We start from the raw sequence: 26,704 nt of genomic DNA, 5'->3' as shown, positions 1-26,704 counted from the left end.
CTCGTAAGCAAATGTAACAAGTGGAATAGGCGTTTTTGTCTAGATCATCAAATCAAATCGTGCCCGAGTTGTGATCAAAATATCACAGAATAAGATCAATCTATTGATTAACTTTCTAATTAGGTGATATTTTTGCCAAAATAATGGGTCCAAGGACTATTTAAACGACTTTGGTCTCGTCGACTCTAAAATATTTGGAAAATATTGAAGTATTTATTTTGGTGTATAATATGAGTTCATGAAAGAATTACTCACTTTTTTTAAATTATTTAGTAAGAAATATTGTTTATGTTTAATATTATAAATTGTTTTACTTGTGACCCGCGCGAGCACTCTAGGAGTATTTTGGGGCGCGAGCACTTTAGTGTTAAGTATTATGTAACCTGAATTAATATCACAAATATTTCCTCCACTATTTCTAGTTCTTACAAAGATTCTGTCTTATGGTTGACCATTACTTACTCATAAAAACAAACGAACGTTCACTAAAAACTAAAAAGGACAAATCACAGATTAAAGCCTTCTCAATTTCTCATATTGAATATTTTCCCTACACATTTAACAGCTGACTATCGAAGTATACAGGGTGGAAACGATAAGTGATCTCACTCTATTATTTCTAAACATACATTTAGTATGGGAGCTAGAAACATTGAATTTTCGGATAGTTCCAGTTTTATCTGTAACCTATTATTAACACCGTTTTAAAGAGTTCGTGAAGCACTTTCAGGATCAGTAACCAGTTTTATTATATCTTGTATAGTTTAGAAATAATCGAATGAGATCACTTATCGTCTCCACCCTGTGTATGAATAGGCTTTTTTGTGTGATTTGCCCCGCTTTAGCTGTTAATTAAAATGACTTATTTGGTAAATACATAAGTACGTACACGTTAATTTTACAGTACCCCAATGACTGCAGCCGACTGCTACGAGCTCGCTATGGTGCTGTACAAGGCCCAAGACTACAAAGACGCCCTGCCATGGTTTAACGAGGCCCTCAAGAAGTATAAAGAGGAGAACGAACACTACCAATTTACCGAATCTGACATTCTGGAGTTCATTGGCGCTACACATTTTTACACGGGTAAGTTTTTTAACACCTGTTTCTGATACGCTTTCTCTGTCACCTGGCTGAGTTGCCCCACCTTATTTTAAACATAACAATAACTGGTGTTATTTTTTATGGAGTTTGACAGATATTTGACGTTTATCAAAGTTAAAGTAAGATGGTGCAGAATCACTGCGGCAATAAAACCGCGGGTTAGTCCAAAAAAAAATGGTGCAACTCAGCCTAAGACTTATTAAACAAATTAACTAAGATTAAAACGTCAGCAGTTCGCAATCTAAAGCTACTGAATTTGAAAACTAATCGGGTTTCAAGGATGAATAAAGAGAATTTTACAGGTGTCTTGGAAGTTAATGAGTGTCAATGCCAATAATATAAAAGTCAATTGAATATTATGCTTAATTTTGAATAAAGATTTGAACATCGTTTTATAATGGGCCTTATTGAGTTCTGTATCCCTGACAACGATTGTGGTGTGCTAACTTATTAAATAATGTGTAAATGTCGATTGTCGATTGTTTTCCCAGCTGGCTCGCTGGCTACGTCAATTTAACTGTATGTTTGCATATACTGTTAATTATTGCACACCTGCTTAAACCTAAGTATTATACTGTGACTGATGAATTTGAATTTCATTTTTTTTTACAACAAACGCACTGGGCTTAAGTTTGGTCTGAACAACCCCAAAAGTGTAAGGCGTTCCCTGACTTAGGAATCGGGCCACTGCACGGGTACACTCATCCCGTGAAAGTCGCAAGAGGCGAATAAGGGATAAAAATGCGAATATCAAGACTCCCCAATTCACCTAGCCTTTGGTTAAATAAAGATAGTCGGCCTGCAGTAGAGACAAGCCGATTTGTTATAGTCAATCCCAATTCAAGTCAGCCTGTCAAATTTTAAACTTTCTTTGGTCAAAGTAACCTCGCTTTCCGATGTTTTCACATTTTAATATTATTTATAAGACTTTAAACATTAAGAAAGTGTAAAAGCATCGAAAACTATTATTACAAATTATAAAACTAATATTATAAAACTGAATATTTGATCGAAAACGGGTTGTAATTTGACAGTTGACGGACGGATTTGGATAGGGATTGATTAAAGCTAAACCACCTGATTATAAAAAAAATTATGAGGTATGACCAGTTAATTTAACATGACTTTTAATTTGTAAACTAATTTATTTACAGGCGATGCCAGGACTGCGTTGGAATATTCAAAGAAGACCTTAGCGATAAATCCGAAAAACATACGCGCGGCCGATAACATTATACTCTACCAAAAGTCTATCGCAGAGGAGGAAGCAAAACTATTAATAAGTCAAATAAGTGGTGTAAGTATAGCTATAATATACGGATATTTTTTTATCACAGAAGTAATAATAAATAAATAAATAGGATAAATACGGCCCCCGCTACCGGTGGTGTAGTGTAGTGCGCTGCATGCGATGGACTCAAATCATGAATGAGAACTGCATGCGCGCTGACAAAATTCGGCGCAACCATGACTGGCTCCCCGCTAATCCACGCTAAATTTTGTCAGTGTGTGCGTGCGCCTCATAAGAAGGCTCAAGGTCACCCAAAGAGCGATGGAGCGTGCTATGCTCGGAGTTTCCCTGCGTGATCGAATCAGAAATGAGGAGATCCGTAGGAGAACCAGAGTGACTGACATAGCCCGCAGAATCGCTAAAATCAAGTCGCAGTGGGCGGGGCACATAGCTCGAAGAGCTGATGGCCGCTGGGGCAGGAAAGTTCTTGAGTGGCGACCACGAGCCGGAAGACGTAGCGTGGGCAGGCCTCCCACTAGGTGACCGACGATCTGGTGAGGGTCGCGGGAGGTGCCTGGATGCGAGCGGCGCAGGACCGGTCTTTGTGGAAGTCCTTGGAGGAGGCCTTTGTCCAGCAGTGGACGTCTTTCGGCTGAAACGAACGAACGAACGTGCGTGCGCGCCGCATATGTATTGGCGCGCTCACATACAAACCGCGCTCGGTGCGTTTCTATGAAGATGACCTACTCATTTGTATTTACTCTGCTATTATGGAGCTACAGAAGGGGGAACCGTCCTGACTGCGTATCGTGATCGACACCACCAGCATGACGAAAACCTCGTGAAGGCCGAGAAGGAAAAACAAAGCAAATACCGTGACTTGGCCCACAAGGTGATCGTCATTTGGGATGTTGACTCGATGATCATTCTCCCGAAGTTGTCTCGGCAAACGGACTAATAGCGAAGAGCTTCGACCAACATCTAAAGAAGCTCTCGCTAGATGGTTGGCTCAAGGGTCAGATACAAAAGGCGGTGATCCTCAGCACGCCACACACTGTCCGGAGGTTCCTCAGCCTGTGATCCTGACCATCGGCAGCTTGGGCCCTACCCCGCTGCCAGCGGATGAACTAGTTTTTTAAAGTTCTTTATGATATATTTTTTATTTTATTTTGTATACTTACTAAAAATGGCGTTGTAGAAAATTTTATAAAATTAAGTTTTAAACTGAAATAAATGGGATAAAAAATAAAACTTTATGATGCTGTTTTAGTCTTCTCAAAGATCTAGTGTATAACTCCATGTGGCCGTTGTTACAGATATTATGTGTCAGATGTTTACAAATATGCAAAAAACTACGTCCCATTTGTAAATAAGGTAAACGGCTACTAGTTCGTGATAGTACGTAAGTTCGTAAGTTTTTTTTCTAGCTCAAATAATAAGCAAATGGAGTATTATTTATAAAAATTCTTCATTACTACAAAAACTCTATTATTTAAGCTATCTAAAAAACCAAGTACCAACATTGTGGCGCCAAAAATGAGAGCAATACGAAGCTTCAAACTCTCAGAGAGCCAAAAACATCCGTGCGGCTTGCAAAGGTTGCTCTCACCGTAAGGTTAGTGCTCCAACTTCTTAAGCTTATAAAAAGGCGAAGGAACATCCATTTAAATAAAACTTGTAATAGTGGTTTCATGTGTTCCTTGACAATTGATTTGACTTAGAAAAAAGCTGTATGAAAACGTAGAATTCCTTTAAAATTGCGATTAATTGACTCACGAAATAGCGTACATATTATTTTTCGGGTGTCCCCTATTTCGTGACACTACCGATTCAAGGATATTATGGATAACATTTAGATGCTTGGTTTTCAAATAATTATTTATGATAATTTAAATGTAAGTTATGAAACAAATAATGCATTTATTTAAGTTTCTCATGACCTAAATTCGGTATATGTTTCGTTCACTAGAATTTATATGACACGAGTTTGAAGTTCACATAAATGACCAATTTTAAGCTAAATTAGCATAAGTAGTACCATCATAATTTTGGTTTTATTTCGATTTGTTTTATTTATCTTTGTTTATTTGTATTGTATATGGGATAGATAATAGTTAATTGACACATTTTGACAAAAATCCATGAATTTTACTTGGGGAATTTGGAATAATCAGTATCACGAAACAAGGAACCGTATTATTGTTACTTTTTTCCAAGTTCGTGATATATAAATGTATGGTGTTAGGTACTTTTATGACACGTACCATCAAAGAAATCGACATATTTTTTAGTTTTTAATACTTACCTACCTAAGAAATTAATTAATTACTTACTTTTTATTATGAGTCATTGGCGTATCTGGGGTTATTTTCAGGGGGGGGGGCTACCCTCACTTGAAACAGCTCCAGGGTTGGGATTATGGGGAGAAGGGGGGGGGGGGGGTTAGTCCCCCCCACATTTATAATGGTTATAAAATATTTTCACATATCGCTAGAACTAACAAATCAAAGTTTTATGGGGGGGGGGGTTAAGTTCCCCCCCCCCCCTACATTTCTAATGGTTATATAAATATTTTCACATATTGTTAGAATTAACAAATCAAAATATTATACGTAGGTACGTACCTAGCTAGACTCACATTATTTCTTATGAATATTTCAGGTAAGTAAAATCGTCAATTTCACATAATTTTTTTATTCTAAATTTATATTATCGTTTTTAAATTTATTAAACCCTTAATCATTATTAAAATATCCAAACTGGATGCATAAAACCTTATCCCGAAATAGGAGACATGAGTTCACGAACTTAGAAACAGAGCAAAATTTTGTCACGAAACAGGATCCAAACAAGAGGTCCGCAGAACAATTAATATAAAAAAAAGTTCAAACTATATAACTATAAATTATGTAATAACTTACTGTCAAAAGACCAAAGTTTAGCATACAAAAGCTTTTATACTGATATCATGCTTGGTTATTTTTAAATAAAATGTTAAAGTCGTAAGAGCCTTAATATACCGAAGTAGGGGGCACTTACCTTAAACATATTTTCTTCAACGAAAATAACGTCCATTATATTTGCAAAAACGAATCATAAATATCTATTTGGGAAATGTGTATTGGGAAGTCGTAGATTGCAAGGAGTAGCTTTCCCAAAAAAAATTTAAAATATGTGTGTACTCGTCTTGACACAATTCGCACACCTAGATCTAAACTGAGACAACTCAAAAAAGGGCATTTTTCAGGAGGCGAAAAAAACGTATTACTACATTTTTTGTTAGGGAAGTTATGAAACTCAGTTTTATTTTGGATTATTGATAGGCTGTGAAATGACCCTGTGTATAAACTGGGTCAAAAAATCTATCCGTTTTACCTTTAATCGCAGTTTTTTTAGTTGTTACATTTTAGGGGAATGACTTTGTATAAATAATAAAGTACATTTAGACTTGAATCAGTTTTGTTTGGACATTTTGAGATTTGAGTCCTCCTTTTCCACTCTTAAAATTTTTATATCGTGCCATTTAACTTGATTCCGATTTTCGTCTACAACCAAATTAGTTGCCCACATTTTTTGCAAGATTTTAGAGTCATAAAACTTTTCAAATGTCATCTCTTCCACGTTCTTTGGTCCTCTGTATTTCAAAATTTCAAGATGTGGCTGAGTCCTCTTCCTGCACTATTAAAGTGTTTTCATTGAATGTTTCGATATCCTTAATGATCAATTTAGGAATTGTTTGAGAAAACAGTTCTTTTTTAACACGATTTGGATCAGCATAAGAGATATAAATGAAGATTTCATGACATGGTGAACATGATAGGTGTTTGAGTTTCTTCAACCACTTTTTCTTAGCATCAGCTGATTGATATGTTTATTTATTATTTATTTACTTATTATAGACCTTTTTTCTACATTATTTTTTATTTCCACATTATAAAGAAGGTTTTATCTCTTGTGCAGACAACAGCATATCAGACTATACACTTGTATTACAACTACATTAGTTACTACAGTGTTTAAGTTGAAGTGCCGTCGTCTGTACATTGCCATTTTAACTATCTTTACACTGTTCTCTCAAAATATTTAAAAGAAAACGACCTAGCATATTTTTTTCGGAAAATAAAAAAATATCCACTGTAATTTTTACTTATCCAACAATAGTAAGTTAACTCAAAACACTCTTCTCAAACACAACAGTTGAACAGTTTGAATAAAACTAACTTTATTTAGAAACAGGGATTATCATACTGTACCTGATTTTAGGTGAAACATGCAAAACTACGCGTTCTGTATAGAAAAACATTGAATTGAAATTTGATCCAACAAAACTACGCCAACTAGAAATTCACAAGTTGATTCATCAAAACAAACTCAACTCAAAATAGTAACAAAATATAAGTTACTCTATCAAACAAAACTGGAACAAGTCAAAATGATCTGGTTGACTATTAGGGTGTCCCGTCGTGGTATGGGAAAATTTTTTTTTTGAGCTACGGTTACGCAAGAGGTATCAAAAGTTGCGTTTTGACATATAGATTACGATTAGCATTAAATTTAATTAGATATCTGTCATCTTGAGGCCTCTACCTGCCCTTAAAAAATTTTTAAATTGCTATTTTAGGGGTTCCTAACATAAACTATAAATAATACAAAAATAGCGTTTTTATGAAATTTGAGGGTACACAATGAGTAACAGCAAGGTTTAAAATAGTTTAAAAACCAATAAATCCATAAATACTTTAAAAACAGAATTGACTTTTCGACCAGAATTAGGCATTTACGCGCGCGATTTTAATGTATTCCTAATTAATCCATGGGTCAGCCAAGATATCGATTTAATTTGAGGATACTTAATTCCCTTCTCACAGCAGGTTAATAATTTTATTACGCTATTATAAAACAATGATTGGCATCTCTAAGTGGAAGCTAACAAAAATGGCATTCAATTTTAGAAAATCAACCATAACTTGAAAACCAATTGTCCGATTTCATTACTTTTTTATTTAAATCAAAGCTCTATGTATACGCTTGATATTTTGTAGTATAAATTGTATCGGTAAAATCAACCTTTAGTTAGTAATTAAAGGAAAATTGAATTTTTTTACATTGTTGTGATACTACTTTTTAAATCATTTTTTTTACAAAATGTCTTATACTCTACTAAAAGTTTTACACCTGCCAAAGAAGTGTATTAAATTGTCTTTAATTTGACATATAACATGTATGCGTTTCATAACTAAAAATATTTTTTTACTTCCGTTGAAGTTCACCATTGATAAAAAACTGCGTACAGAACAAAAACTTCAGCTAGGAAGTGTATGTAACGTACATAAATGTTATTTATATTTAATAGTATGCTAAAACTATTTAACATGCCAATTAGTATTCTGTTTAAATATAATATTTTAAAAATTTTTGGCTAGGTAGTTTTTACCTGAAAAAAATCAAAAAGTATATTACTACCATATATTTGCTAAATTTTTGTTAAATTTATGCTAAAAGTATATAATATTATAACAAAAAAGTGCGGTGCGATACCTTACAGCAATAAAACCTCAACAGAAATAATACCAACAGCCTCGCCGAAGAAGTAGAAAATTTGAGAAAAACAAGTCAAAATATGAATTCTGCTAGTTCGAACCAAACCTATTCCTCACTGGAAACTGTCTGTCATTGCCTGCAAATCATATCTTAGGGTTCCACTGCCACTGTTATTACAAAATAAAATGAAATAATTGTGAAAAAAATATAATAGATGACAAACAGTGAAGGGCTGATTAAGTAATTTTTTGAGACATAAAAATGCCGGTAGAGCCCTTGAAACATTATTTTATATTTTTTAAATTATTTTTACGGTAATCTACATCTTATGACGCAACTTTTGAGGGGTCTTGTGTAGCGAAAATATAAAAAAAGATATTTCGGGACACCCTATTGACTATTGCAGAACAATTCATCAATACTGTTACTACTCAAATTAACTCATTATATATTTTCTGCTTAACTGTAACAAATCTAAATATCCGCGTTTTCGTTCATTTTAATACGTGCACTCTCTGATATTAGCGAAGGTCAACTGACAAAACGCTTGTTTAGGTGGAAGGGGTTGACAAGCGTTGATTCAACAAAAGTAAGTTATCGCCATCTAGCGGCAAATGGATCAAGGCTTTATTAAACCTGTTATGTTGGAAAGATGCGTATGATAACCGAGTATTTAAATACAAGCATAAGTCAAAATTGGCAATTTTTGAGTTGTCTCAGTTTAGATCTAGGTGTGCGACATGTATATCGGCAACTGGCAATAAACTTTTTTAAGTTATAAGTGGATGTAGTAGAAAGTAAAATTTAATATTGATAATTAAATTACCTTTTTACAGGAAACAGAGGAGAAAAAAAATCAGAAACCATTGTCATATGAAGATATTCAGTATGAAAAAGAATTAAAAAATTATGAAATCCTTTGCCGCGGGGAAATGGACGTCCCTCCTGCAATTGCGAAAAGGTTTGCTTGTTAATTCTTATTTAATGTAGGAAATTATTAAATTATTATTAAAATTATTAAATAAGAAATTTGATAATAGTAATCTGTATTTACAAATAACTAATATTCTTAAAAAAACTACTTTGTTAGTTTCGGCCAAATAACGTCCACTGCTGGACAAATGCCTCCCCGTTATTTTAAAATAACACACCACATCCATGAGTTTTTAATCGTAGATTTTTATTCCTATGAAACGATAACAAGCTCACGAGTTGAAGTTGTCGCAGAGCAGCGGGCAAAACTATGGTTCGAATAAAAAATATTGAATAAGGTTGTCAAGTTTATGGGTGTTTTTAATATCGTGCGGAATTCATCAAGGACGCGGTATTGCCTCACATGCGAGACATCCGCCAGTGTCCTTTTCATCAAGTAGGTATTTATTTTAATGCGTGGAATACGCACGCGGGACAATAAATACTAGCATGAAAAGGATATACAGGTTGTCTCAAAAAGAATGGATAACCTTACAACTTCTCCTCCGCCTCAAGATCTCTTTAATATTAAAATTTTGGCCTTAATAAAAATGTCACAGATTTAAAGACAATATTTATTTTTAGAAAATTGCCACCTGTGATTAGTTTTTCTCGTGAATTTCAACAAACTAGTTCCAAAGTATTTTAAAAAAATGAAAAGGAAAATTTAATTCTTGATTTGCGATCAAGAATTAAATTTTCCTTTTCATCACAATAATCGCAGGTGACAATTTTCTAAAAATACAAAAAATAAACTTAAAAATCTCGAAAACCGTAATACATATTTTTATCTGGTCAAAATTTAATATTAGAGAGACCATTTTATTTATTTATTTATTAGGGACATCAACAGCTTACAGATTTCAATGTAACATTAGACACTTAACACTATGGAAAGCCAATAACAGATATCCACGCAGTAACTTAGTTTAAATTTTGTCTGTGTACAAACAAACATTTGTGAAGAGAAGCTGAGATAAGTTACATAATTTAATTAGTTTTTTTACAAACATTTTACAATTAAACTTGTAAAATATTTGCAAAAAACAGTGCTTATAACCTATTAAATTATACTATGATTACATTCCACATTGTTATATACCATAGACCATAGTGAGGCTTATCGATAGTTACAAGGTTATCCATTGTTTTTGGGACAACCTGTATAACGGGTGTCACGCATCCATATGCGTGACACGTGACACGTGATCACGCCCCATGGCAATCCCGCTTCCGTGATGGAATACACACTTTTTTAAAAACCCTAAGGAGAATGCCTATGGCTATGGACCGGCAGTGGACTTTTGGTGCTGATAATGATGATAATTATTATTTTGTGTTTCAGCTTGTTCTGCCGTTATTTAACGGAAAACCACCCGTTTTTGAAACTTGCGCGAATAAAAGTCGAGTACAGATACTTGGAGCCCGACATAATGATCTTCCATGACGTCATGAGCGACGACGAGATTGAATTCATAAAAGAAACTGCTCAGCCCAGGGTAAGTGTCAATTATTGGAAATTAAACTTTGATACATACCTATTTGGTGTTTATTCCAAAATATACCTAATGGAAAAAAACAACAAAAATATTGATTCCAGTATCGACTAAGGAAGTAGTGTGAAATTGGGACTTTTTGTGATATTACAAAAATGACTTGAAGACCACGAGACGTGTGTCGCGCTTAAACTACTCGTACTTCACCGATTTAGATTAATAGAGATAGTTTGAGATCTAGGCAAATCATAGGTTAGGTTTTATTCCTGTTTTTGGAAGGGGCTCACGCGCGCGATAGTAATTCTGTGAAGGGCCAAAGTTATCGCATGCAACCACGTGCAAAAGCTAATAGCTTAATAAGCTATAACTATACGTGTAAATTACCTTCATCTCACAGTTCAGACGTGCGGTGGTCGTGGACGCCGTCACCGGTGAATTAGTTCCCATTAAGTCAGCAAGTCGGCGTGGCTCGAGGACCACGAGTCATTTGTCGCGCTAACTATTGAACCGATTTAGATGAAAATTGTTTTAGAGATAGTTTGAAGTCTAGGGAAAACATAGGATAGTTTTTGGAGGGGTAAAACGCGCGCGATAATGACTCGGTAACGGCCTGAAAACCCGAGCAAAGCAGCGGGCAAACGCTTGTATAGATCGTTTCATCCACGGAGACGCGCCCCTCTATTCTTCCTCGAATGTTTGAGTGTTATCGGTGCACGCTAAATCATCCTTGAGTGAGTGCACACGCACACTACAATAATGACGATCGGATTGCTCGGATCAAACTCCCCGCACCCCGCGCTTCCCTCAACCAAAAATTGGTGGGGCGCGTCTTCGTGGATGAAACGTACTTATATCTTATGATTATTTTGATTTCTGTCTCACAGTTCAGACGTGCTGTGGTCGTGGACGCCGTCACCGGTGAATCAGTTCCCGTCAAGTACCGCATCAGCAAGTCGGCGTGGCTTGAAGACCACGAGTCGCGAATCATCGCGCGCATCTCGCAGCGCGTGGCCGACATGACCGGCCTCAGCATGGACACGGCCGAGCACCTGCAGGTGGTCAACTACGGCATCGGGGGACATTACGAACCGCACTTCGACTTCTCTAGGGTGAGTACTAAGGAAGAAAGAAAGAAAGACACATTCACTACAATGGACATCACACAAATACAGGCAATTACATAGACATGACAGTGGCACATAATAATGGAAGAAGAAAAAATAAAAACAAGAGTAAACTGAGCAGTGCCACCCATCCACCAACAAGATGCCCACTGCAACGGGACCCCACTCAGCATATGCCGTGGCCCACGGTGACGAAGGCCACGGCGCTGGTTTTCAGTGTGCCCCATGCCGAGTGAGGGTCACGGACCATTGGTAAAATAAATAAAATACTAAGCTGCATAAAATTGTCTAGATAAACATACATAAATAGTAATATTAGTGCACAGATAAATACAAAAGGCGGTAAATCGGTAAGGATGATAAGACTACGTACTACTACAATTACAGGTGAGCTTTACTCAGTCAGTGCCTGAAGTATGGGAGCGGCATTGGAGGGTGATTTTGCGACTGTCAAACGTCAGCGAGACTTCAGATCTGTATGTCCTGTCACGTCACGTCACGGCACCCCTCTCATACTGCTTCCATACTTCAGGCACTGATTCAGTTAAGCGCTAGACATATAGCAGCAATTGCACTAGACTATGGTAGTCAAATCCTGGTCTTGCGACTATGAGCAGCGCGTGGCCGACATGACCGGCCTCAGCATGGACACGGCCGAGCACCTGCAGGTGGTCAACTACGGCATCGGGGGGCATTACGAACCGCACTTCGACTTCTCTAGGGTGAGTACTGCAATAGGGATGTTTCCTGGATAAAAAGCAAGAGTTTGAGTATAGTCTGTTCTGCGAGCACGTAGAATTTTGTCCAATGACCCCAAGCTACCCATCCTTATCGCTCGCGCGTAATTATGTTGCTGTCGCGTTCGCACACTCACTGCGGGCGCCCGTCGCACTGGCGCGACAGCACAAAATTCTACGTGCTCACAGACCGGGCTTTAGTCCGTCAGTTAACGTATCAAATAACATTCGACACGTATTTTTCACTTTTTCAAACCAATGAAAATTTGAATAGATAAAGTGCGCCAAAGTTCAAAAGAAGATGCCCGTGACGTGAAGGAGTGCTTAAAAGTGTAGAACTTTGTGACGTCATGCGGAACTTAAACGCACCGTAGCTTCGTAATTACCTGTTTGATCTATATATATAAAAATGAAACCCGTTTTCCGTTGTCACGACATAACATGAAAACGGGTTGACCGATTTGGCTGATTTTTTTTTTGTAGTTTTCTAATACTCTGTACAAGGTTTTTACGGAAAAAAATATAAAGAAAATCTCTACGCTAAGGCGGTACGAAGTTCGCCGGGTCAGCTAGTTGACAAATAAAAATATACGCATCCAATATTTTTTGATAATGTAATTGACGGACTAAAAGTTTTTTTAGGAAACTAGCCTATTGCAGCAAGTCGTCTAGACTCATCGTCATCATTTCAGCCACAGGACGTCAACTGCTGAACATAGGCCTCCCCCAATGATTACCACATCGCCCTGTTGGTAGCGATTTCTGCTACCTCTATGAGGTCGTCGGTTCCGTACGTTTAGACTATTGTAGTCTAATCATGGTCTTGTGACCATGAGCAGTGCGTGTCTGACATGACCGGCCTCAGCATGGACACGGCCGAGCACCTGCAGGTGGTCAACTACGGCATCAGGGGACATTACGAGCCGCACTTCGACTTCTCTAGAGTGAGTACTTTACGGGACTATTCCCACCTCTCGTTCCCACCGCTGCAACTCCTGCGTAGCCAGTATCTACAGCTTGACCGCCAACAACTCAACCAATGAAGGTTAAGTTTGTCCCAGGGGAAAGTTAAACTGTCATTGGACCCGCAACGAAATTAATCAGAAGAACATAGGAGGCACCTAACAGCTCGTTCGTTCGTTCGTTTCAGCTTAAGAGTTGCATTTCTAACTAAATTATACATATCTGGAAAAAAATCGAACTGCCTAATTAACAGATTATGAAAAATTGTATTTTTGTTTACAGAAACACGAAAGTTTAATGAACTATCGTAATGCAGGGAATAGAATAGGCACAGTTCTATTTTATGTGAGTATTTTTTATTATAAAGGAAAAAATTAACATAATAAATGCTTCTTCGTGTTCAAAGGGGATTCACACTGCTAATTTATCCCGCCTGTCCTTGCATCAAATACAAAGTTTCATTTTGACTTATTATAATTTTACTGGTTAAATGTCCAAACCGCACGAAGCCATAATCTAGCAAAAAAACAAAAGTTTGATATTTTTAGAGCGCTCCTGGCGCCATCTACGAAAGCTTTGTGTGTAGACTGTGAAACCACATTCCTTGAAAGGTCAGCAATATTTACCTTCTTTTATTTGTTCGGTGTCAGATGTCGGACGTGGCGCAGGGCGGCGCGACGGTGTTCACTAAGCTGGGGGTCAGCTTGTTCCCCATCAAAGGCGCGGCGGCGTTCTGGTACAACCTGCACCCGTCGTGCGAAGGAGACCTGGCCACGCGACACGCCGCCTGCCCGGTGCTGCGAGGCTCCAAGTGGGGTGAGCACCTTTTCAGCCAGGGGTTATGTGGGACTCTCCCCGCCAGAAGGACGGGGCCTACCCACTAAAACCTCATGGGGTCCTCTGCTAGCGCGATATGAGGTGCACATAGGGCTTACCAGGGGCTTAAGACCACGTGTGCACCTCGCGCATCTGCCGCAACCGGCTCCCTCTAAAGCGCGCGGAACACCCGCGCGCGCTCTGGGACTCACTTCGTTGAGGGCCTCCTCCCCCCGGAGGGTACCCCCTGTGAGCTTGCCGCCTGTAAGGCCTGCTCCTTGGTCAGACGGTCAGCGACAGCGAGCGAAAACTCCTCGCAGGACGCAACGACCGCCTTCTTCGCTTTGAGCTGCTTCGGCACAGGACACTTTTTGGTCCCTGCCACGTGGTCAGCAACTCTACCCTCAGCTGCGCACAGGGCACATTTAAGCGCCGCAGCCGGGCAGCCTCTCTGTTTATGGCCGGGTTCGCCGCAGCGGAAGCACAGCGGACTGCGATCCACCGCGGCCGCGCAGTTGTGCGCCATATGGCCCTCGCCCCAACATGCGAGGCACCGCAGGGCCCTCGGTTTGAGCAGGGTGACCTGCACCGAGGACCAACCGATTAGCAGCCGGCGTGTGTCGGCCAGCTGTTTCGCGGCTTTCTGTGGCATCCGCACGATCACGCTGCGCGTGTGTCTCTCCGATATTTTGCCCACGACGATAGTATTCGCTGAGCATCTCCCTTTCTCAGCCAATATGGCTGCGATGTCCTCCGCCTTCACCGAGTCATCTAGACCGGTGAGGCGAAGGTCTTCCACCTTCGTGGGGGGTGAGCACCCTAGCAAGCTACACGAGACCTAGAAATATAAGTGCTATTTTGAACGGGTGCAGAATCCAGCTACCGATGAAAGACGTAGCGGCTGCTATGAAATACATATTGAACCAGTTTTCCAGCTTTGGTAGGCTGAATGTGCTGCTGCAGTGGCGTTGGAAATATTAATATGCATATTAACCTATCGGTAACTGCTTTCTGCAGTCTACCTCGGAATAGCACCTCAAAACTCATGCCCTCGACTGCTTGTTAAGCTTTCATTTCATACCAGAGATAGGTACATAATGCCAAATTTTTGTCTCGAAGCGCTGGTAGGGCAAAAAGATTATATTGCACAACAAAATTGTTGTCTGATGAATATTTGAAGAAAATATTTAACCCTCCGTGTACCAGGTGACTAAAAGTTACGTCCCGTACCAGGTGGGGTATGAGTCATACCCCACCTGGTACATGTCTCATGTCATACCGTATGACATACCCCAATATACAAAGTAGTAAAATTTTCATTGAACATCTTTTTAGGTGGAATTTAATATTTAATATTGATTATTTACGTATGCTAACTAGGTTTAAGAAAAGCTCTGAGCTGAAAATATGTATTATAACATTTTTATCATAAAAAAACAAAAATACACAATTTCCGTTGTTCTTGTAATTTAGGAATCAGTTTCTTATGTATAATTTTTAATTAGTGCCTTTAATTATGACAACTGTTTTTATTTAACAAAGTACAAGATATTTACTTATAATTTAAAAGTAAATTAAAAACTCTAAGGATATAAATTTATTTTGATCATCGGTTTTCAATTTACCACAATTCTGATGAAAGAAAATGAGTATGCTCAATGCATAAAATGGGAGCGTAACAATTTTATTTATTTATAAAATATGTTATTCCATTTCAGTAGCCCATAAATTGTATCACCAAGTATAAATTGTAGCCCATAAGTGTATGTTCACATACATCTTTAGATCTCAGTACTAAACTACCAGATTCGCACTAAAAGTCATCTCATTTGAATAAAAGTGCTTGAAAATTTCAGATTCCGTGAAAATCACGAAAAATATTATTTGTATTGAATTTCATTCAATTAACAAAGCTAAAAATATATAAATTGCACCAAAACTGTTAAATTGTTTTTAAAACTTTTTAACAACGTCCCGTACCAGGTGGGGTGTGTGATACCCACACGCACTTTAAAGGCATGTAACTCAGTTTGTAGTCACCGCTGGACTGATTTTGCAACGCTGATCGAAGCAGCAGCGCCATAATTGAGAATGTTACTAGGTATGCAAAATCACTTGAAACCTATGTTACAGTTAAGCTTTTACATTTACAAATACATTAGTTTTTATTTCATTCAAAAATACCCAGTAGTTATGATTTTATTGGCATTCAAAGTTCGCTTAAATATTGAGTCCCGCCGACGGTCACGTGACCCCGCGTGACGTACATTCACAGTATCCGCTCACTTGAAAACGGATATAAACATACTTAAATACATTTTTTTTGTAAATACAAACTTATTATACATATTAACACTCAGACCCATCACAGAAATTAAAATTGAACCAAACCCAAACTTGATGCGATTGTGTCGTTTTATTGCGAATTACCTTCCAGCTCCATCATTAGACCCCGATTACTATATAGAATTAAAATACTCATCAATACAAAACGAACGAGCCCAAACTCGATGCATTTAAGTCGTTTTATTGTAGAGTTCCTATGGCCACCTTCCAGCTCCATGATCAGATCAGCTCCATGTCATCATTATATTGCATGGTCATCCAAATCACATGTGTTTGCGAAATTTCAGCTTAATCGGTTGCCTGGAAGTGGGTCTTAATTCAGCTTGCAAGATTCCGCCCATACAAATATGAGCCAGTCACTGTAATATGACGTCACGCGCATAAAATGGCGGGCCGGCCGCCGCCCGCACTTTTAAAATTTAATATCTTGGAAACTAATTGACGTATCGAAATAATTCTTTCACGTGTATTTTTTATTTTGAACAGAGAATACAGAAAGCTAAAAAACAAAATTAGTGAACATTCTTCATTCCAGCTACTGATAATTTCAAATTAAGAACTTGCAAATTTTTAAAATTATGGCGATTTTTAAAGGACTGGGGTGTGTCACTCCCCACCTGGTACAGCGAGGGTTAAATAAATTAGGTTTCTTCATTCTCTGCAATTGACACCTCATGTCACACATAAATTAACTGGGCGGTACGTAGATCCCCGGGCCAGCTAGTTATTAAATGAATTCTAGAAAATAAAATCATGAATCCACACTTTCCAGTAAAAAAGTCATCTAATAACGAATTATTTTATATTACAGTCTCAAACAAATGGATCCACCAAGGCGGGCAGGAGTTGCTGCGGCCTTGCGGCCTCCAATACCAAGAAGAAGGCGTATCCCGCAGGATACCGAAACCCATCCTCAAGACCTCCAGATAAACACCGCCTGGCTGCCAAGTAGTATTGTTAAACACACCCCAAAAAGGTACTGACTTTGCCCGTGTGCCTAAAGCGAACTAGAACTCAAATAATATAGTGAAGTGAATATTTTCGTCGGTTAGGGCGGCTTCAGACCAGTTTTTTCTGCGCGTATACAGCTGTCTGCCATGTGGCTGTACTGTACTAAATGTATTAAATTTTCGGACAGTCCAGTTTATTCTGTACCCTATTGATAACGTTTGATAGAGCCCGTGAAGTACTTACAGGATCAGTAACTGTTAGTAACTTTATAATAATTGAGTAAAATCACTTATCGTTTTCCACTTGTATATGAGTTTATAAGAGCGTCAACACTTGCACGAGTTGCGCATATACGCGCGTATAAAACGCTGGCCTGAAACCGCCCTTACTGTGTTAAAACAATAATTTTAAAATAACTAATGAAGTGATACTTAGTCTATATGGGCATGCTATTTATTAAAGGTACATAAGTATTAATTAATTTTATTTCTTTCAACCTTTTTGTTACCCGTTAGCATCAAACAATTTCAGGATTCCGTTTCTCAAAAGAAAATGTGAAATAGGATCAGATCAGTGTAGGACTTTTATACCGAAGTTAACCGGGCCAGTCATTGTCAAAGGAGTGTGAGTTTACATAAAAAAATGACATTATAGTTCCAAAATACTGAACTGTCTGTTCCTGTGTGTGAAACATTGACAGCGGGGCGCCACCGTCAATACCGGATCGGTATCCTTCCGTTTGGCCAAATTTCACTTCGCAAACAACTTATCGCCAAAGTTTCATTTCCCAAATAAACTTTTAGCAACTGTACTTTTCGCAACTAATTCATTTGGTCAAATTATCATTTGGCCAAATTTTACTTGGCAAATGTTTATATAGCAAATGATTTATTTTGCCAAATATTATATCCCAAATAATTTGTTTGGTCAAATTGACACTTCACCTACTTACCCACCGTTACCCACAAATCAAAGCATAAGCCACGATCGTGGTTTTCACAAGAATTTTATGTAAAACAAAGAGATTGCAGAAAATAGTATGGTTGCAGAAAGTAGGTATTGCAGAAAATAGTAGGTTAGGTTAGGTTAGAACAGTGACCCTTAACGGCCGCCGAGCGCTAAAATCACCTCTATTGTTGGAAATTTGGAAATTTCGATAAAAAGAATGAGATATGAAAAATAATTTAGAACAAATTTTATATTAACTACACACTAAACAAAATAATTCCATTCTATGCACCAATCAAATTATTTTGTACCTAAATAGTTTATCGTGAAATATTTTTGCCAAATGAAACATTTGGCAAAACATACTTTGCCAAACAATAATTTGCTAAACAATAATATGCCAAAAACGACATTTGCGAATTAAAAGTTTGCAATAAGTGGTTTTGCCAAATGAGAATTTGCCAAATGAAAAGTTGCGAAACGTTGTTTGCGATGTGATAATTTGGGAAACGTTTTTTGGCCAAACATTAGTAATCCGTTTGGTGGGACAGTTCAACGTGGGTCATCTATAAAAATGTATGACGGATTATTCAGCGCCCCTAGCGGAAACTTTCAAGAACTAAAATTTTCATACATTTTTTAGACGCGCTTACTAGTGAGCTCGTTTGATGTAAACTCACACTAAGCCCTCAGGGGCCGAAGTGTGAGTTTAGGTCAAACGCATTCTTTATTAATATCGACTGCGTAAAAAAGTGACATTAAATGTATGACGGATTGTACAGCGCCCCTAGCGGAAACTTTCAAGAACTATAATCTTCATATATTTATTTTAACGCAGTCGATATCGAATGCGTTTGACGTAAACTCACACTACGCCCCTAGAGCGATGCGAGATGAATACGGCTCAGTGACTATGTCGCGAGTACCTAATAAAATAGGTGTGCTAAAATGAACTAATAGAACTATAAGACCGAACTAGTTCATTTGACCATTGTACTAGTTCGGATACGTTCAGTGTCCGAGTAGGAACAAGTCCACTGCTAGCGCTGGCGCTGTGTTTGACATGAAACTATCTTCAAACAGAATAAAATTCTACCTCAGGCTAGTGCATAAGTAACAGCTGTACAATTGTAATATTTACAGTTAAGTTATAGTTAAAAACAATTTATTATGTTGGTCTTTGTTAATATGACCTTGCATTAAGGTAGAGAACTCACGAACTTGAACTTTGGAGAACTCATGAACAGTGGATTAAATTAATTGATACTAAAAATTACAACTTTTTTGGAATCAATGACTTAAGATTGGTGGGTAAGATTTAAAATTGTCACAATAATGAATCTTCTTTAAGCCCAAGTAGCAATACCCAATAGTTTTGACCGGTTTTGGTGAAGTTATCCATCCAATTACATTGAAGCGTTGATTCTACGTAAAGTAGGTACTACCTATGTGGGCCTCACGTTGGGCGCCAGTTTATAAAAGAACTTTGTATAGGACTACGTTTTTTAAACAAAATCGAGTACTTGAAATACAATAAACAAGTGAAAGTAACATGAAAATTTGAAGTTTAAGAGAAACACAAGTTCAGAAGAAACATAAGATCACCAACAATATTCAGTGAGCTCTAAGCTTAACGACCGACAGAGCACAATGGCAACTAGTCAAATAAAACTCGATATTATAAATAATAATCTTCTTTGTTCAATTCCTTACACTATTTTAGTATTAACAACAATATAGTTACGTTTAATTCCTGATTGGTTAAATTAAATACGAGTATAATTAATTAATAACGTTATCATAATTTATAAAGAGTATAGTATTATAAGATTTTCGTGAATAATGTTATCGTTTAAAATTACGTATTTTACATGTTTTTGTATGTGGATGAGTTTATTCTCGAGAAGTGCAGCCGAAGTGTTCACTGCAATATCAGACGTTGAACCTTTAATAGAAACACATCAGAGAATAATAAACGATGTGAATGAGTATATCGCGGCTGAGGAAACGCGGCTGTCCACGTTGAAAAAGTAGGTTGTGTTATTAAGCATTAAGTACCTTTATTTTGGAGAAAATACCTAAAACATCATAAAATACTTTGGAATTGTATTCATTACCCCATTATTTTTCTGAGCAACAAAGTGGCTAACATATTGATTAATTGTGCACTTCAGGCGATTAAAACTTTACAAAGAAGAGCATGAAATGGCAATGGCGGACATTCCGAACTATTTGGCCAATCCCATCAACGCATTTACTCTTATAAAAAGGCTGACTAAAGATTTGGAGAAAATAAGACAACTTTCTCAAATTGGAACAGGTAAGTAACCACCAACTTTTTATGAGTTCATAACCATAATCCCCATTTATAACGATATTTCTGCGACAAACTAAATTTACCGCGGGCGGAACCGCGGGCAAAAGCCGGTCTGGTACAAGATATTTATTCGTACAATAACATTCATGTTTACAAACCAAATAAGTTAAATGCAATGTTTGACAGAAAATTCAAACATTATCGCAAAAAATCATGAGGATTTGAAGTATCCCGTATTAGAAGATCTGACAGGCGCTGCTGAAGCACTGACACGGCTTCAAGAAACATATGAACTTAATGTTCAGGATTTATCAGAGGGGCTGTTGAATGGCGTGGTTTACAGGCAAGTATTTATTTATTAGTTAGTTAGCTATTAGCAAGCCCAGAATATACTACTATTAGGTACTTATTATTAAGACTATTATTATACAGGGTGGAAAAGATAAGTGATCTCACTCGATTATTTCTTAACTATACAAGATATCGAAAAACTGGTTACTGATCCTGAAAGTGCTTCACGAGCTCTTTCAAATGGTATCAGTAATAGGTTACAGAATTAACTGGATCTATCCGAAAATTTAATGTTTTAGCCTCCATACTAAATGTATGCCAGCCACACAATATTATAAGTGTTAATTTTTTTTTATTAAATTATTATCACTTAAAATGAACTCGTAAATTGCATTCTTAATTAAAATTATTAATGGAAAACATTGGCTATAGGCTTTACTTGTTATAATATTATCAAGACATGAGTGCCATGACTGTGGCAGTACTAAATGTATCGAAGCTGGAAACATTTAATTTTCGGATAGATCCACTTTATTTTGTAACTTAGATTATTGGTACCGTTGGATAGAGCTCGGGAAGCACTTTCTGGATCAGTACCTAACCAGTTTTTGGATATCTTGTATAGTTTAGAAATAATCGACTGAGATCACTTTTCGTTTCCACCCTTTATAATAGTACCTATTATGGTATTACTAGACAAGCTTTATTACTTTACTAAAAACTGTGTCATAGCGCCGGCGTGGGTGTTAAACTTATTTAAATTATTTCAAGTCATACATTAAACAATGCATGAATAGTAATGCATGACATGCATATTATGACTGAACTCTATATGTGCCACCACAGCAAGGAAGATTTCAAAAATCTTCAATATTAAGAAAACAATATTTGTTTTGTATTGTTAGTAAACCGATGTCGGCGGGGGACTGCTTCGAGATAGGTAAAGCCCTGTATGAAGAAGGAGACTACAATAATTCGCTAGCCTGGATGACAGAGGCGGTACGGAAATACTCGGAAAAGGACGAACTTAGCGACTTCAGGGTGATCGACTTCTATGAATATATTGCTCTTTCGCATTATTACCTCGGTTTGTGTCTACTTTTTTTACTATTTTTTAAGTTCGTTAGACTGAATCGAGCGAAAAACAGTATTCAGAACGCGTTGCAGTCACTGAAAAACAGTCAACCAAAGGACATCATCCATTTTGATTTCTATCAGATACAGCACTTTTATTTTTTGGCCGGCACTTTTTATTTTGGACCAAAAATATATGAAACGTGGAAGATGTCCTTTGTGTTATATGTGGCTCTTATGAAAACGATATGGCTTGTTATGGCCTGAAAAACATTATTTATAGGCGATACCAAAAGTGCTTTGCACTGGACTGAGCGGATTGTGGAGCTGGAGCCAGAACACCAGCATGGTCCCGGGAACATTATACTCTACCAGAAGATTATCGCTGAAAAGGAGGCTAAGAAGCTGAACGGGGTGAGCATTTAATTATTCCTGAAAATTACAAGAATTCAATTTTGAAAATACGGTGTGGAAAAGCACTTTTACACCTCCCACCATTATAGTAAATACCCAGGCTCTTATTATATTATATGATATTTTAATTATATAGGAGCTTATATTTTTTAAAGGTTACCTTCTTTTTATTCTTTGTTGCTTTTTTTAAATAAATAAAATCAAAGCTAAAAAAATACTGCCTAATAAAGTTAGCTACCTAATTATATTTTCGATTCATGTTATTCTGATGGCTTAAGTTACCCACTGTATTTCTATTTAATAACTATTTATTAGGAAGTAGAAGAGGATCAAACACCAAAACCGCCAATGTTCGATGATGAATATGAAAAAGAGCTGCAGAACTACAAACCTCTTTGTCGTGGTGAGCTACAAGTTCCTGGTGTAATATCCAAAAGGTTAGAATGATACGTTGATAGAGTTAATTTTATATCAAGTAACGACGTAAGCATGACTGTAAAATATAATATTTTCACAGTCACACTAACGACGGTTTCAAGCTCAATATTGAGGCTATTTTTCAGCATAAATGTTGAATATGATGAACCTTTGGTGCTTGGATAATGCCAATTGCCAGATGTGAATAAAGTTTTTCTTTCCAGATTAAAATGCAGATACCTGACGGAAAACCACCCATTCCTGAAGTTAGCCCCAATCAAGATGGAGTATCATTACTTGCAACCTGACCTCATCGTGTTTCATGACGTCATGAGTGACGACGAAATAGAATTCATAAAAGCTACTGCCCAGCCCAGGGTGAGAAATTTTAAATTTTACTAAAGTGTTACATAACATTTGGGGAAATAAATAACAATTAAAGGTCATTTATTTTTTATCTTCTGATTAAAAAGACCAATAAACCAATTTATACTTTTCGAAGGTTTTTAGGGCAACTTTCAAAACATTCGCCTTTCGTCAGGGTGGGTTATGTAACTCGTGATTATGAACTAGTATTGGATCAAGGGTGACATAAAAGTCTATTGACCCATCATTTTGGTTGTACCTACCTATCGATAGCAATGTTTGATTAACAAACTGTACCTACAAATAAAAACGAGACTAGCCTAGCCTCCTTTGTGCAGCAACACCTTTTTACAAATGTGGTTGGGCATTCAAACTTACATAAAGTTCCCTCAAAGTTCCGGCGAGCAGGCACCCGAAGTGGCGAAAATGGTGCCTCGGTCCCCTCTAAGTACCGGATCAGCAAGTCAGCGTGGCTTGAAGATAGCGAGTCGCCGGTGATCGCTCGCGTGTCGCAGCGCGTGGCCGACATGACCGGCCTCAACATGAACACGGCTGAGGAACTGCAGGTGGTTAACTATGGCATCGGGGGACATTACGAACCGCACTACGACTTTGCTAGAGTGAGTACAGCAATTACAGGTCTAGCTCTTAACTCAATCTCACTCATTAGTGAGCGCGTTTGATGTAAACTCACACTCAGACCTCTGGGGGCGTAGTGTGAGTTTACGTCAAACGCATTCGATGTCGACTGCGTAAAAAAGTGACATTAAATGTATGACGGATTGTACAGCGCCCCTAGCGGAAACTATCAACAACTATAATCTTCATATATTTTTTTAACGCGCTCGCTAGTGACGACGTTTGATCTAAACTCACACTAACCTCTGTATTATTCGCTGCAGCAGTTTGTTAAAATTGCATTTTTGTTTACAGAAACACGAAAATTTAATCAACTATCGTAACGCTGGGAATAGAATAGGCACAGTTCTATTTTATGTGAGTATTTTTATATTAAAAAAGAAAAATTAAAATAATAGATGCTTCTTCGTGATCAATGGGGATCCGCACTGCGAATCTAACCCGCCAGTCGGTGCATCAAATACAAAGTTTAATATAATTTTACTTAACACTGGCTAAATAAATGTGCAAACCGCACGAATAATAATCTAAGGAAAAAAACAAAAGGTTTGATATTTATAGAGCGCTCCTGGCGTCATCTACAAAAGCTTAGTGTATGGAATCCCCTTACTGTGAAGTCAGAAATTCCTTCCTCCAGCCAGAAAAAATTACCTTCTGTTATTTCTTCGGTGTCAGATGTCGGACGTGGCGCAAGGCGGCGCGACGGTGTTCACTAAGCTGGGGGTCAGCTTGTTCCCTATCAAAGGCGCGGCGGCGTTCTGGTACAACCTGCACCCGTCGTGCGAAGGAGACCTGGCCACGCGACACGCCGCCTGCCCGGTGCTGCGAGGCTCCAAGTGGGGTGAGCACCCTAGCAGGCTAGACATTGAAATAAAAGTGCTTTTTCACCTCATGTTCACACATAAATTGACTGGGCGGTATGTAGTTCGCCGGACCAGATGAATTCTATAAAATGAAATCATGAAATTTCACTTTCCAGCAAATAAGTAAGTCATCTAAAAACAAATTATTATCGAGCGCGAAGCAAACACTGCCGTACCATCCTTTACTTACTGGAACCATTTCGCCGCATTTTCAGGCCTCTATTTGAGAACCTCTGGATAAGACCAGAACGCTGAAATTTTCGTCATCTAGTAAGCTATAATCACATACTTAAAATCCAAAATTTCAAGTCAGAGGCCAAGTCACACAACATTAACTATAATAATAAAGAAATCGCAGTAAAGAACCATAGACTTGGCACGACTTTGTCTAGATTTCATTACTTTTTAGAGATAAACAAGCAGCTCCATCGAGACTTGGCTAGTTTTTTACAGAATGTTTTTGGTGGGATTATATTTACAGTCTCAAACAAATGGATCCACCAAGGCGGGCAGGAGTTGCTGCGGCCTTGCGGCCTCCAATACCAAGAGGAGGGCGTATCCCGCAGGATACCGAAACCCATCCTCAAGACCTCCAGTCCTGGCTGCCAAGGAGTATTGTTAAACACGCCCCAAAAAGGCACTAACTTTACCCGTATGCCTAAAGCGAACTAGAACTCAAATAATGCAGTGAAGTGAATATTACTGCACTAATGTACGGATGCTGGAAACTTACCTTACGTAGTCTTTATTTGGGCTATGATATGTATTAAAAGTACTTACATATTATTATTAACTCATTTTATTTATTTTAACCCTTGTAACCCGTCAGCATCAAATAATTTCAAGATTCCGTTTCTCAAAAAAAAGTGAAATAGGATTAAGTACCTCATTAAAAATTTTCTATCAACTCACAAGTCTCCAAATTTAATATTAACGTACTTGGTATTGGTAGCGCAACGAGTGCTGTGGTCATCAACACAAACATTTTAGTAAGAAATGTGTAATCAGGGGGCTTAGTGTGAGTTTACGTCAAACGCATTCGATGTCGACTACGTTAAAAAAATATATGAAGACTAGCTTTCTGCCCGCGGCTTCGCCCGCGTGAAATTTTGTCTGTCACAGAAAAACTTTATCGCGCGCGTCCCTGTTCAAAAACCGGGATTAAAACTATCCTATGTCCTTTCCCGGGATTCAAACTATCTGTATGCCAAATTTCATCAAATCGGTTCAGTGGTTTAGGCGTTAAGACAGACAGACAGAGTTACTTTCACATTTATAATATTAGTATAGATTTTAGTTCTTGAAAGTTTCTGCTAGGGGCGCTGTACAATGCGTCATACATTTAATGACACTTTTTTATGCAGTCGATATCGAATGCGTTTGACGTAAACTCACACTACGCCCCCAGAGGGCGCCACGACGTTAAATGTATGACGGATTGTACAGCGCCCCTAGCGGAAACTTTCAATAACTAATATTTTCATATATTTTTAAACGCGCTCGCTAGTGAGCGCGTTTTGATGTAAACTCAAACTCAGCCCTCTGATGTGCCGTCGTCCGTACTTATAGGCTTCGCCAGTAGAATGCGTAATTTAGGGCGCGTTATAGCGTCGAATGGTGTTGGTTTGGTAGAACGTAAAACCGTCCTAATGCCGCAAAAGAGCGATGCGCACTGCAATGCTAGTGCTGGCGCTGTGTTGGACATGAAACTATTCACATTCTAACAAACAATAAAATTCTACGTCAGGCTAGTAACTACGCGTACCTACTTAGTTACGTACGCGTTCCATTTGGCGAAGCCTTTAAGTGTTGACTTTAACAATGATTAAGTATCAGCTGTGCAATTTTATTATTTACAATTAAGTTATAGTTAAAAACAATGAGTAATGTTATGTTGGCCTTTGTTATGTGTGACATTGCATTAAGGTAGAGAACTCACGAACTTTATAAACGTCAACAGTGGATTAAAAACATTTTTTTAAAATCGGTGAAAATTTAAGATTGGTTGGATTGGTAAGCTATTTTGAAACATTTAAAATTATTCTTCTTCTGTCTCGCCTTATCCCGTTACGCGGGGTCAACTTTCCCAATTCG

The 26,704-nt window shown here is 37.8% G+C and overlaps 2 protein-coding genes across 3 annotated transcripts in view; both read left to right on the top strand.

Moving 5' to 3' along the window:
• The window catches only part of LOC135072608 (prolyl 4-hydroxylase subunit alpha-1-like), a 29,343-nt gene extending 11,585 nt beyond the window's left edge, over positions 1 to 17,758 (top strand). For both annotated transcript variants that reach the window (XM_063966601.1, XM_063966602.1), the window contains 8 exons: positions 905 to 1,086; positions 2,259 to 2,401; positions 8,713 to 8,837; positions 10,194 to 10,347; positions 11,229 to 11,453; positions 13,451 to 13,513; positions 13,819 to 13,984; positions 17,142 to 17,758. In XM_063966601.1, the coding sequence (XP_063822671.1) occupies positions 905 to 1,086; positions 2,259 to 2,401; positions 8,713 to 8,837; positions 10,194 to 10,347; positions 11,229 to 11,453; positions 13,451 to 13,513; positions 13,819 to 13,984; positions 17,142 to 17,260 (1,177 nt within the window). In that variant the 3' untranslated portion in view covers positions 17,261 to 17,758. The remainder of the gene's footprint in view (positions 1 to 904; positions 1,087 to 2,258; positions 2,402 to 8,712; positions 8,838 to 10,193; positions 10,348 to 11,228; positions 11,454 to 13,450; positions 13,514 to 13,818; positions 13,985 to 17,141) is intronic.
• Positions 17,759 to 19,964: 2,206 nt separating this feature from the next.
• On the top strand, positions 19,965 to 25,338 carry LOC135072606 (prolyl 4-hydroxylase subunit alpha-1-like). Its single transcript, XM_063966598.1, has 11 exons — positions 19,965 to 20,259; positions 20,404 to 20,549; positions 20,733 to 20,889; positions 21,743 to 21,924; positions 22,195 to 22,325; positions 22,641 to 22,762; positions 22,967 to 23,120; positions 23,504 to 23,728; positions 24,042 to 24,104; positions 24,423 to 24,588; positions 25,092 to 25,338. The coding sequence occupies exons 1-11, from the start codon at positions 20,072 to 20,074 to the stop codon at positions 25,280 to 25,282; spliced, it is 1,725 nt and encodes a 574-aa protein (XP_063822668.1). The 5' UTR covers positions 19,965 to 20,071; the 3' UTR covers positions 25,283 to 25,338.
• The last annotated feature ends 1,366 nt before the right edge of the window (positions 25,339 to 26,704 follow it).

Source organism: Ostrinia nubilalis, chromosome 6, assembly GCF_963855985.1.
Source record: "Ostrinia nubilalis chromosome 6, ilOstNubi1.1, whole genome shotgun sequence".
Classification (NCBI taxonomy): domain Eukaryota; kingdom Metazoa; phylum Arthropoda; class Insecta; order Lepidoptera; family Crambidae; genus Ostrinia; species Ostrinia nubilalis.
This window is presented reverse-complemented; position numbering and strand designations above follow the sequence as displayed.